This window comes from Triticum dicoccoides, chromosome 2B, assembly GCF_002162155.2.
Source record: "Triticum dicoccoides isolate Atlit2015 ecotype Zavitan chromosome 2B, WEW_v2.0, whole genome shotgun sequence".
In the NCBI taxonomy this organism is placed as follows: domain Eukaryota; kingdom Viridiplantae; phylum Streptophyta; class Magnoliopsida; order Poales; family Poaceae; genus Triticum; species Triticum dicoccoides.
Genome location: NC_041383.1, coordinates 253405715 through 253418439, shown reverse-complemented (window position 1 = coordinate 253418439; position 12725 = coordinate 253405715). Strand labels below are relative to the sequence as shown.

Genomic DNA, 12725 nt, shown 5'->3' with positions numbered 1-12725 from the left:
GCAAATGGGTCTTTAAGAAGAAAACCGATGTGGATGGAAATGTTCAGATCCACAAAGCTCGGCTTGTCGCTAAGGGTTATGGACAAGTTCAAGGAATTGACTACGATGAGACTTACTCGTCGATAGCGATGCTGAAGTCGGTGACGATCGTACTAGCTATAGCTTCATATTTCGATCACGAGATATGGTAGATGGATGTCAAGACGGCTTTCCTTCATGGAAATTTAACCGAGGACGTGTATATGATACAGCCCGAGGGTTTTGTAGATCCGACTAGCGCTAGTAAGGTATGCAAGCTGAAGAGATCCATTTATGGGTTGAGGCAAGCATCTTGGAGCTGGAACATTCGTCTTGATGAGGTCGTCACTGGTCTCGGTTTCATCAAAAGCGAAGAGGACGCTTATTTATACAAGAATTTAAGTGGGAGCTCGATAGTGTTTTTGATCTTGTATGTGGATGACATATTGTTGATCGGGAACGATGTTTCGATGCTGAACTCTGTCAAGGAGTCATTGAATGGCAAGTTTTCAACAAGGACCTTGGTGAGGTAGTGTATATTTTAGGCATTAAGATCTATAGAGATAGATCGAGGAGGCTGCTCGGCTTAAGCCAGAGCACGTACATAGATAAAGTGTTGAAGCCGTTCAACATGAGTGAGGCGAAGAAAGGGTTCATGCCACTCTCACATGGTATAAGGCTAAGCGAGACTCGGAGTCCTTCGACATCTGACGAGCGAAACAGGATGAGTAGGATTCCATATGCCTCGGCAATTGGATCCATCATGTATGCCATGATATGTACAAGGCCTGATGTTACTTTTGCAATAAGCCTAACAAGCAGGTACCAGGCAAACCCCGGTGAGAGTCACTGGGTAGCGGTAAAGACTATTTTGAAGTACCTGAAAAGGACTAAAGAGATGTTCCTAGTTTATGGAGGTGAGGAAGAGCTCGTCGTAAGGGGTTATGCCGATGCTAGTTTCCAAACCGACATAGATGATTGTCGATCGCAGTCTGGATTCGTGTACGTCATGAATGGAGGAGCAGTGAGATGGATGAGTTCCAAGCAAGATACGGTGGCCGATTCTACCACAGAAGCCGAATACATTGCGACTTGTGAAGCTGCAAAGGAAGGTGTTTGGATCCGGTATTTTCTGGATGATCTTGGTATTTTCCCAGCCTCGGTAAAACTGTTGGACCTTTATTGTGATAATTCTGGTGCCATCGCACAAGCCAAGGAGCCGAGGAATCATCACAAGGTCAGACACATAGATCGGAAATATCACCTGATACGAAAGATCGTAAAGAATGGTGATGTAGACTTATGCAAAATTCACACGGATGCAAATGTAGCAGATCCATTGACTAAGCCGCTTCCACAACCCAAGCATGAGGGGCACGTTAGAGCTATGGGCATTCGATGTCTATTTGATTGACTCTAGTGCAAGTGGGAGACTGTTGGATATATGCCCTAGAGGCAATCATGTATGATGATATTTCTTATGTGTTTATAAATAAAGATAGTCCTTGGACATTATCAATGATGTGTATTAGCAAGTACGTGACTTGTTTGTGGGACTATGCATTGTATGGTGACTGTCCTAAAAGGTCCCTAGTCGAAAGGATTGTGTGGACGCGCAGCCGACTAGACTAGCATATGACACGGTCGATGGCTTGGTCTGACTAGCCATGGAGCATTGGATGTTAACCGGATAATATGGACTCAGAAGGATCTGGTCGGATTCGACGTAGTCGAATCCGAGTCGAGATAAGGTCTGAGTCGGACAGACCCAACTATGAGACGCAGTGATATGTCATTTGTGAGTCTCTAGTACAACATACGTTCTATGTCCTAAGACCAGAGTTGGCGCATGTACTCAAGATGGTGACAGACCTGCTTTGGGCCGACCAAACGCTACTCCGTGACTGGGTAGTTACAAAGGTAGGTTTCAGGCTTGTCCAGACCCATGCTGCGAGACATGGTCGAGCAAGATGGGATTTGCCTCTCCGATTAGGAGAGATATACTCTGGGCCCCTCATGTGATCCGACCAAGATAAGCATGGCCATGTGACAAGGATTATGAGATAATCTAGTTTGTGGTCGGTATCACTAGAACGAGAAAGAGGTCGGGCTAGCACAAGGATGACACTCTCGCCTTGAGCCCAACAACATATATCGTGAGGCAAAGGGAACAGAAGTGTGACACGTTGTACAGGTTCGCCTAACCAGCTTCATAGTCTGCTTGGTGGTCGGCACGCCTTGCTAGACGCCGCTACCAACCGTGCAGTTCAGAGGTGATCCGAACTATGACCAAGCCGACTTGAACCTAAGGGGTCACGCGCTTAAGGGAAGGAACCTACGAGGTCGATTCGGAGGACACTGGTCGGATGTGATCCGAGCTGGACTTGGAACACGACCAAGTAGACTTTGGGCTTTAGGATCCGTGCAAGGCCCAAGTGTTGAGCCCGCGATGGATGCCTATAAATAGTGGAGGTGCGGCACACTTATTCGTGGATCACTTCGGCGCCGTCGTTAGGGCTTTGCATGTGTTGCAACTAGCCAGCTCCACTTGCCGCCGGTTGTGTGATCGGACCTAGCAGTCCGCCGCACGATGTTCCTCCTGCACGCGCGGATACCGTTAGAGGTGGTGCACTTGCGCCACTCCGGCGAACCTGTTCGCAGGATCCGATCGGCTACGTGGGAGACCGGCATGAAGGAGACGACTCCGGGAACGCGAGGCGACTTCGGGAACGCGATGCCTCAACTCTACTCCGTTGCACGACACTGCGCGTCTGGTGGTAACAATCTGTGATCCATCTCCCGCAGCATGTTCCTGGTTGTTCTACACGTAGGAAAATTTTAATTTGCAGTCGACGCATCCTACCGTAGAACCCAACACCCCATGCTCTTCATCCTTGCCATTGACCCTCTACAACGGATCCTTAGCATGGCTACAAATAGGGGGTTCTCAAGCCAGTTCAGACTCGCACTGCTGGCTAAGAACCTCCCTATACGCTGATGACGCAGGATTTTTTGCCAACCCGAACAAGGAGGAGTTACGGGCCATCCGACACATCCTGGATGTTTTCGCCGAAGCCACTGGACTAAGAACAAATCTTGAAAAGACCAAAGTCTTCCCCATCTGTTGCGAGCACATTGACCTGGTTGACACTCTTTCGGTCTTCCCAGCCAAGCTGGCCGCCTTCCCCGGAAAATACCTCAGTCTCCCCCTACACATCTGACGTCTTCGGAAGGTGGACTTGCAACCTCTCATCGACAAGTTCAGCGCTCGCATCCCGGGCTGGAAGGGAAGAAACCTTACGCGGGCTGGCCGGGTGGACCTCACAAAGTCAGTTCTCATTCCTACCATCACCTACCATGCGGCGGTCCTCCCCCTACCAAAATGGGCGCTCAAGAAGATGGACAAGTTGGCTCGGAATTTTATTTGGAGCGCTGATGACAATGACAATTCCGGTGCGGGGCGCTCCCTAGTAAATTGGAAATTGGTATGCACCCCCAAAAACTTGGGTGGACTTGGGGTGATTGACCTGGAGCGCTTTGGATCGGCATTGCGGCTGCGATGGCCTTGGTACGAGTGGGTAGACCCTAACCGGCCATGGGTGGGCACCGACCTGCCCTGCACTGAATCTGACATGGCGCTATTCCGGGCCTCCACGACTATCACCATCGGAGATGGGAAGCGTGCCGGTTTCTGGAAGGATAAATGGATCTGTGATTCTCCGCTATGCACTCGTGCCCCTAAGCTCTACAAGATTGCTACAAGAAAGAATAGGACGGTTTGTGAAGATCTGGAGGAGGATTGCTGGATTACTGTCATTGCCCGGTTGAGCACTGTCGTCCAGCTCTGTGAATTCCTCGACATTTGGCAGCTTGTACATACCACCGGCATTGACCCCTCCCGTCCAGACTCCATCCGCTGGAACTTGACGGGTTCAGGGGAATACTCTAGCAAGTCTACCTACCGTATGCAGTTCTCTGGTCGCTTGGTGCCTTTCCGCTCTGCTAAGGTTTGGAAAGCACAGGCCACCCCCAAATGCAAGCTCTTCGCCTGGCTTGTCCTGCATGGAAGGATCCTCATGGCAAGAAACCTAGCAATCTGTGGATGGCCACACAATCCGATATGCCGCCTTTGCATGGCATCCAATGAGACGGTCACTCATCTCTGTAGAGATTGCCCCTTCTCGCAGGCGGTCTGGAGGACCGTCAACGCCGCGGAGGGAATGCCTAACCCAAGCCCACCGGACGATGGAACCTCCATCAACACGTGGTGGAAGGGCTTCCTTGCCAGTGTTCCAGCTCAGAATAGGCGGGAGCATAGTGGTGCCATGATCTAAACGCTCTGAAACATCTGGAAGGAGAGGAACCGTCGAGTTTTCATCGGCAAGAGGTTGACCTACCAAGAAGTCACCCAACTAGCTTTGACAGATATTTTTCGCTTGCACAGATCCAGTTGCTTTCTCATTCGCGAGTAATCCGCATGCCGATGATGTTCGGGAGGCTCCCCCGCCAACCGAATCTTATAGGAAAAAGCCTTGTGTAAACTATTTGTAACACTCACTCTTCATCTAATTGAAAGGCAGCGCTCCTGCCAGTTTATCGGAAAAAAAATCATGGCCGATTTCTGATTAATCTCTAATCCTCAGTCGACCAAAACGCTAACGATAAACAATATCCTTAGCATTGTTCCTACTACACTGGCGCCGTCGCCATCGTCGTTCTTTTCGGCCTCCTCCTCCGCGTCCTACTACTTTGACGCTGCCATGGCGCGTACAGTGCATTTTTTTCTCATCATCCTCTAACGATAAGCATCAGCTCAGAGTGTCCGGCGTACTCGTTGAGATTGAGATGCAATGCAAGGCAGCTACTGTGGGAGAAAGAAATCGAGACCAGAGATCTTACCGTATCATTCGTGTAGTACACGAGATATATCTGCATGTACCTATCTGCCTTTTGAGAATTCCGATGATCCTGCACTGATCTACACATGCTGGTCCATCCATCCATCGATCCAGCGTACGTAGCACTACGTCTTTTCGGTTACCAGATTACCCAAAAGTTGCAGAGAGAGACTGGAGAGCCCCCTCCGATCAAATAACGCACTGCTCGATCTTGCGCCGAACACTATCGCCGCAGCATCTTGCACCGGCAAGAAATCATATGATGTGCTTCAGAGATCTCGCTGTACTAGCATCGTTTGCTGTACCTGTACCACCCATTATCGAAATCATAATTCCGATGAGCGCCATGACCCAATCACACCTGAAACTTTTCCGCCTTTTCCATTAGTAACCGTGAAGAGGGGAAGACAGTCAACAGCGCAACCAACCGCATCAGGTCGGGTGCCGCCGCAACTAACTCCCCTGGCTCTCTCACCACCACGGACACGAGGAGGGAGGGAGGGAGCACACCGTCTCATCTCACTTGCGTTTGCGTTGGAGCCCTTCCTTGGCGGTTGCTTTCCCCGCGAGATTCCTCTCCTCAGCCCCGTCCCGTCCTTATAAGCTACCACCACCCGAGGCGCAAGATGCCCACAAGGCACCGCACCGCCACCGGCACCACCACCACCACCACCACCAGAGGGAGGGTGAGTGAGAGTGAGTGACACTGCACTGCACTGCACTGCACGGCGCTGCCCTCTCCTCTCGTTGGGTGGGCGGGCGACCGGGAGGCACGCAGCCGGCCAGATTGATCGTTTTCCTCGATCGACCCTCCTAGCGGCCAGCGAGCAATGCCGCGCCGCCCGAGGGCTTCCCGCGGCGGCAGCGGCGGCGAGGAGGTGAAGATGGAGGACTTCGTCGAGTCGATGCTGAACCTGGGCGGCGGCGGCGAGGGCGAGGAGAGCGAGGAGGGGGAGCAGCTGCCGGCGGCGGACGCCCCGCAGTACAAGTCCAAGAACCTGGACGCCGAGCGCCGGAGGAGAGGCAGGCTCAACGACAACATCCTCAAGCTCAGGGCCGTCGTGCCCAACATCACAAAGGTGCTCCATCATCCTCTCTTCCAGCAGCGATTAACTGCACTGATCACACACCCACCCACCCCACCCAACAATTGGGCGGGACAGAGGAAGTTGCCTGTTGCCTCTGCTTCTCCGGACATATCTATCTGTCTCGTGTATGCGAGCACAAGCAAAGAACGAAATAATAATAATAATAAACTGCTTCTTCCTGCGAGAAAAGTGAAAACTCGGTTGACATTCCTGACACTCATCGACCTTGTTGTTGTTGTTGTTGTTGTTTTTTTCAGATGAGCAAGGAGTCCACCCTGGCGGACGCCATCGGTCACATCAAGAAGCTCCAGAACCAAGTCCTCGAGCTGCAGAGCCAGCTCGCCGACTCGCCCGGTGAGGCCTGGGAGAAGCAAGGCAGCGCCTCGTGTTCCGATTCCTTCGCCCCCACCGACAACATCCATTATCAGGTAATAACCCCTGCTATGAGGCATGAATACCTATATATACCAGAGTAAAAAAATATAACCAAACGAGAACCTGAAATTCAGATCAACCAATGCCACAATCTGCAGAATACGATCGCTCAAAGTCACCACACTGGCCAAATACTTTTCACCGGTTGATGGCCACCTTTTTGGTTGCAATATAACCACCTCTAAACACAGCCAAACCAAGGCGAAAAAATCACACTTTTATTGCTTCATCGCCTCCAGAGGTAGTTGTGATATCCAGCCGATTTCTCGCACGCTAACCGAGCTGTTTATGTTCACAGGGTCAGGTGGAGCTGATACCTCTAGGGTCTTGTAAGTACAACCTCAAGATCTTCTGGACCAAAAGGGCAGGCCTCTTCACCAAGGTGCTGGAGGCACTCTGCAACTACAACGTGCAAGTGCTTAGCCTCAACACCATCACCTACTACGGCTATGCAGAGAGTTTCTTCTGCATTGAGGTAAATCTCCCTCACAATTTGTGGCTGCAGCAGAATTTGATAGATTCTACTGCTTAACTCCTAACCTGTTCTTCTCATTAATCTTCTGATAAGGTGACCGGCTTCTCCATGTCTCCATTTGCAGGTTAAGGGTGAGCAGGATGTTGTGATGGTGGAGCTAAGGGACCTCCTGTCCAGTATTGTGGAGGTTCCAAGCATTTGACCATTTGAGGGCCTTGCAAACAATAACTCACAGAATTCATATTAGAGAAACCATATATGATTCTGTGGAAATGCATCCTCTTTTTAGAAAGAAAGAATTCTAGCGTGGCGTGGTCTGTGTAGGGAGAGCATACAGAGATACAATGTTGAACTGACAAAACTGACGGGAACAAGTCTGAATTTTGTGTTGAACATGGGAATCATTTCATAATTCACCTTTGCATTTTCTACTAATGGCGTGGGTGGTAATAAATCATGCATACAGCGGTCCAACTCAAACTTAACAGTCTAACGGATGGGATTGCCTCAAGCCATTTAGTTAACGGTGACAATTGCAATGCGTGCAAGGCCTAGATGCAAAAACATCTTTCAACCGGATGTACTCCCTCCGTTCCCAAATAATTGTCTTTCTAGCCATCTCAAATGGACTACAACATACGGATGTATGTAGACATGTTTTAGAGTGTAGATTCACTTATTTTGCTCCGTATGTAGTCACTTGTTGAAATCTCTAGAAAGACAATTATTTAGGAACGGAGGGAGTATTTACTTGCCGAATGATATTTTCTAAAGAGGCACCCAAAGGTGTCTGATATTTATCGAGGAAAACAATAGTGTTCTTCTTCCACCGGTTGTACGTCGCCCGCCGAAGATTATAAATTGGAGCTTGTCTTGTTGTGCCCCCAGCGTGACTCTATGACATATTGTATTTTGTACTGTTGTGTTGGATGCTTGGTTCATTGCTTTATAATATAAAGCGGGGGGAAACCCTTTTTCATAAAGATTAAAAATTGAACTAAACCAACAAAAAAAGAAAGGATCACGTACAAACGCCTTCGTCATACCAGGCTTTAAAGGCCGCAATAATCACTTGCCCATTGAGACTAGATCTAGAAGTCGCTCAAGATGCATCGGTTGGAGCATCATCCTATGTAAAACAGGCTTGCAATCCATCCCTACTGGTCCAAAAAGTTGGAGAAACCGGACCAAGTCGCAGACAACACCGAAGAAGATGTCGAAATCGTCGCACCAAAGACCAGCCAATTGCTCTCCTGAAATGACACACCATGCCAAAATCTGAAGAGGGCCAATACGTATGGGGACACAAACTCTTACATGCCTTCCGCCGCCGATGGATCAAACATCATCAAGGTAGGAAGAAACCGACGAGACCTTATTCAACACGCCCTCGCTGCCATACCTCCATCCATGTCGCCGGGGAAGCAAACCCTAAGGAGAAAAAAAAGGAATGGAGGGCGCCTCCCCACTCCTCCTGCCGTCGATGAGGCCGCCAGACAGGAAATGAGGGCGATGCAGCGACTAGGGTTTCGAGACTTAGTTGAATGATTTCCAGGGTCATCTGCATTCCCAAGGAAGCATACCGCATACAAACGGTAAATAACCACAGCGAGATTCTAGTTGAACTTGTGTTTAAACAAGTAGGGTTGCTATTTCTCAATCGATTGAGAAATAGCTATACCTCAATCAATGCTATAGCGTCAGCTTTAGCGTGGTGATTGGTGCTGATTTTTTTGGGTTTTTGATTATTGTTTATTTCTATTGTTTTTTCATAGAAGACAATTGAGAAAATAACCCTGCATGCCTTTACCCCTCTGCACTCCAGCTTGGCAGCAAGCCGTGCTTGGAGCGTCCGCAACCATGGGCCTTCCGTAGCATCAATTTCACGACCACTTTCACATTTTCGCTGAATAAGGGTTTCCCCGCTTTGTATACAAAGCAATCAACCGAACCATACAGAGATAAATGCTGGGGCGGAAGCAGTACATGCACGCCTAAAAGAAACGACAGAGAAAGAGCAAAAGAAACAAATGCCGACAACGGCGGATCGACAAAAACGAAGAAGCCTCGTGATCGCTGCGCCCACCGGGATCTTCCACTAGGCTCCAAGATCCGAAGCGCCGGCACCTATCAACACCTTCAAGAAGGATCGCGACGATGACGACGCTGCTGCCAAGGGTTTCCCCCGGTACACGACGAGGCGAGAGGAAGGGTAACCCCTGACGCCCTCCCGGAAGGTCAGGTGGCACCCACAGGCGCCACCGCGCTGATGTCGGCCATGCCGACAGGGGTTTCCCCCGATCCCAACCCGCACCTCGGGCGCTCCGGAGCCTGCCACCAAACAACCACCACCTTGCACCAACGTGGTCATGAGGCCCCCACGTCGTCTCACCACGGCACCGCGAAGTGAGGACAGCACGACAAAGAATCAGAGCCGGGACTGGGGCATCAGCATCGTCGGCACGCGGGAGGGCCCCACCTCCACCGCCAGCGACGGTAGCCGTTCGGACGCAATAGCAGGAGCACACCAGGGCCATGGGCCCATAGGCCCGGCCGAGTCCTCGTGGGCTCGTAAAGCTCCAGCCCTCGCGCTGCTGCCGGCACGGCGTCGGCGCCGCCGCCCCATATCCGAGTTGCTCCTCCTCCTCACCGCGCCGCACACAACGAGGCCACACCGGGGGCCGGCCCGCTAGGACCCAGATGGGGCCCGCCGGGCCCAGATCTGGGCCAGGGGCGCGACGTCGGCCACCCAGCACCACCACGCCGCCCTGCCGCCAAGGAGCGGCGCCGACACCACGCCTGCCACCGCCGCAGGGCCGCCGGACCGCAACCAAGCCGGGCTGCACCGCCACCGCCTCCCTGCCCCGGGAAGGGAGCACGCACGCGCGGGGACGAGAAGGCCCGCCGCCGCCGGCACCACCCGGGCCAGCGCTAGGGGCGTCCGGCGGCGGCGGCGGGGGAAGACGGGGGAGGAGCGGGCCCGCGGGTGAGGAGCTCGAGCTCCGCCCCGGCCACCTCCTGGGAAGGCGGCGCGAGACGGATCTGGACGGAGGAAGGGGGAGGGCGGAAGGGGACGGAGGCGGGGCGCGAGGTCGGCGGCCGGCGGCGACGGGAGGGGAGGAAGGGGAACCCTAGCCGCCTAGTCGCGGGAGGGGAGCATGAGCTCCTTCCACTTTCACATTTTCAAGGCATGAAGGGTTGAAAATTAATATTGTGATTTGTATATTGTTCGATATTTTTGACTCTATATATTTCAGATATTGCCACCTAGATATCTTGAAGTACTAGTACTTCTGCATGTCGAACAATTTCAAGTTAGAATCAGTTCTATGAATGTATGATATTATGCTCAATTTTATGTTATCTTTATTATACCATGTACTATATAATTAGAGCTATTTTTTTAGCACAACACAGACGTAAAACACTCGTACAAAACACATATACACTCACCTCAGTGAACACATACACACACCCTACCTCTACGGGCACCACCAAGATATTGAGTCGGAATCACATCTTTAGATTGAGGAAGACACCGCAAGCGCCTCCATAGTTGACGGAATCACCTCCTTCCACTGAACGAACATGGAAAGCCTGAAACAAATTCAGAAAAATGCGAGCAAGCAGCGCCAAATCTAGAACTTCAATCCTGATGGCTTAGTTCACAAAAAGAACCCAACTATCCGAGCTAGGCTCAATTCGCATGTCACTAAGTGACAAAAGGACGACTTTAAATTGTTAAAAATAATCTAACAATACTACAAATTTTGAATCCACACAAGCAAATCCTAGGCTCGCCCATGTGGACACCACTCCCACGGTAGGCGGTGGAGGCAGCAGGGTAACCGAATCCTCTAACTTAGAGAAGGAAAATCATGATACAATGCTAACCTAGTGTAAAATGAAGAAGAAAAATTAGGGACAGTTAGCAGGTTGTTTACTATTGGTACTTCTTTTGAGAAAAACTTTTGATCTATTCATTTTCAATCATGGTAGTACAAACGAATACTAGAAAATAATAAAAATTGCATTCAGATCCGTAGACCACCTACCGGCGACTACAAGCACTGAAACGAGTTGAAGGCGTGCCGCTGTCATCGCCCCTCCCTCGCCGGAGCCGGACAAAACTTGTTGTGAAGTCACTGTGTTAATGCCCCATAGGACTAACACAACAGAACAACAACCACCGTCCATGAAGAGTAGCGTAGATCGGAAGAACAACATAAAGACACACAAATATGGACGAGCGACAACCAAATTCGAGCAGATCCACCAAAGACAAATTCGCTGGAGACACGTCTCCACACGCCCACCGACGTTGCTAGACGCACCACCTGGACGGGGCTAGGCGGGGAGAACCTTATTCTATCTTTAGGGAACCGTCGCCATCTCGTCCTCCTAAGCACGACACAAACTCTAATAAAACTCGAAGAAAGATCTAAAAACGGAACTCTCCCACCGACAAAGGCCGAGATCCACTCCGCCCCCATGAAACTAAGGGTGTGTTTGGTGTCCGTCATCGAATGGAATGTAATGGGTTGGTTCCGTCCCTAAGGCCCGTTCGTGTGTTTAGTCCGTCGGAGGAACCGGAACCCACTGGTTCCAGGGAGGCCACTGGAGACGAGGCAGAGAACCCTGTCTCTTTTGGGGAGGCGGCTGCTGTTGCGACTCAACTAGACATGCTCAGCCGAATAGACTACTGCTTTTGGTATTTACTCTGAATATTAATAATCCAGAATTATTTAATTCACCATCGGTTGCACATTTTGCAGAAAGTCCCCGTACTTTTGTGAAATCAACCCGTGGTCCCGATTTAAGTGGGAAGAGAAAAACGTTTCGCCTTTTGCAGAAACCCCCTGAGGTTTTGGTTAATCAACATGTGATGCTATTTTAAGTGAGAATAGGAAACAATTCACTATTTTTAGAAAACCCTCTAAGACTTCGGTTAATTAAACCCGCCGTCCGTCTAGAAAATAAAGTTTTTATATATACAAATGTTTTTCTATATTCATATCTTTTAAACCGTAACTTTAATTTTAACATTTTATATATGGAAATTGATTTTAGAAAAATGTGTAGAATATGAATATGATGTATTTTTTACCCGTTAACTATTTTAAGTACTGTTTAGGGACAAATTCATATGCTTTAAATAATATTCATATTAAACCCTAACTCCAATTTTATCATGTTATATATGAAATTTGATTAGAAAAATACGTAGAATTTGAATATGATGTTGTTTCACATGATAATAATTTTTATAATGTTGTTTAGGATGCAACGTTAATCAGCAATGCACGATCCATCTTTATTTTGTACCGGTGTCGATTCAAATTAAAAATGAATACCTCAACAAAAACAAATTGAAGACGAAAGAAACCAGAACATGTATAACTGTCAAGAGTGGAAAGAAGGATAAATGACAAGTCTGATAAGATGACATGTTGAAACAAAGAACGTGGACCTATTGAGTCTTGAATCATGGTTATTGTGTTAGGGGCGTGTTGTATTGTTTCCTCCCATTGCAACGCACATGCTCTTTTGCTAGTTACTATAAATGTACACAATAGATGTGTAATTTAAAAATTAATTTAAGTTTTAACCTTACCTATGGATTGAAAGAAAGCAAGTCACAAGAAAAGCCCTTACCGTCGGCGTCGCCGTCGGTCCGCCCCATCTCTGATGGCCTCTAGAACATGGAGGTGCGGAGGATCTTGGCTCCCCGCCGGCGGGAGGGACCCTGCTCTCGTTCTTGTTTGATTCAGCATCTTGGTTGGGGCTATGTGGCAGTGGTGATGTCCTTTA

The 12725-nt window shown here is 49.5% G+C and overlaps 1 protein-coding gene across 1 annotated transcript; it reads left to right on the top strand.

The window, feature by feature from the left end:
- The first annotated feature begins 5471 nt into the window (after positions 1–5471).
- LOC119367644 (transcription factor UDT1-like) lies at positions 5472–7345 on the top strand. Its single transcript, XM_037633110.1, has 4 exons — positions 5472–5995; positions 6262–6432; positions 6738–6914; positions 7039–7345. Exons 1-4 carry the CDS (start codon positions 5747–5749, stop codon positions 7114–7116), a joined length of 675 nt encoding a protein of 224 aa, XP_037489007.1. The 5' UTR covers positions 5472–5746; the 3' UTR covers positions 7117–7345.
- Positions 7346–12725: the final 5380 nt, after the last annotated feature.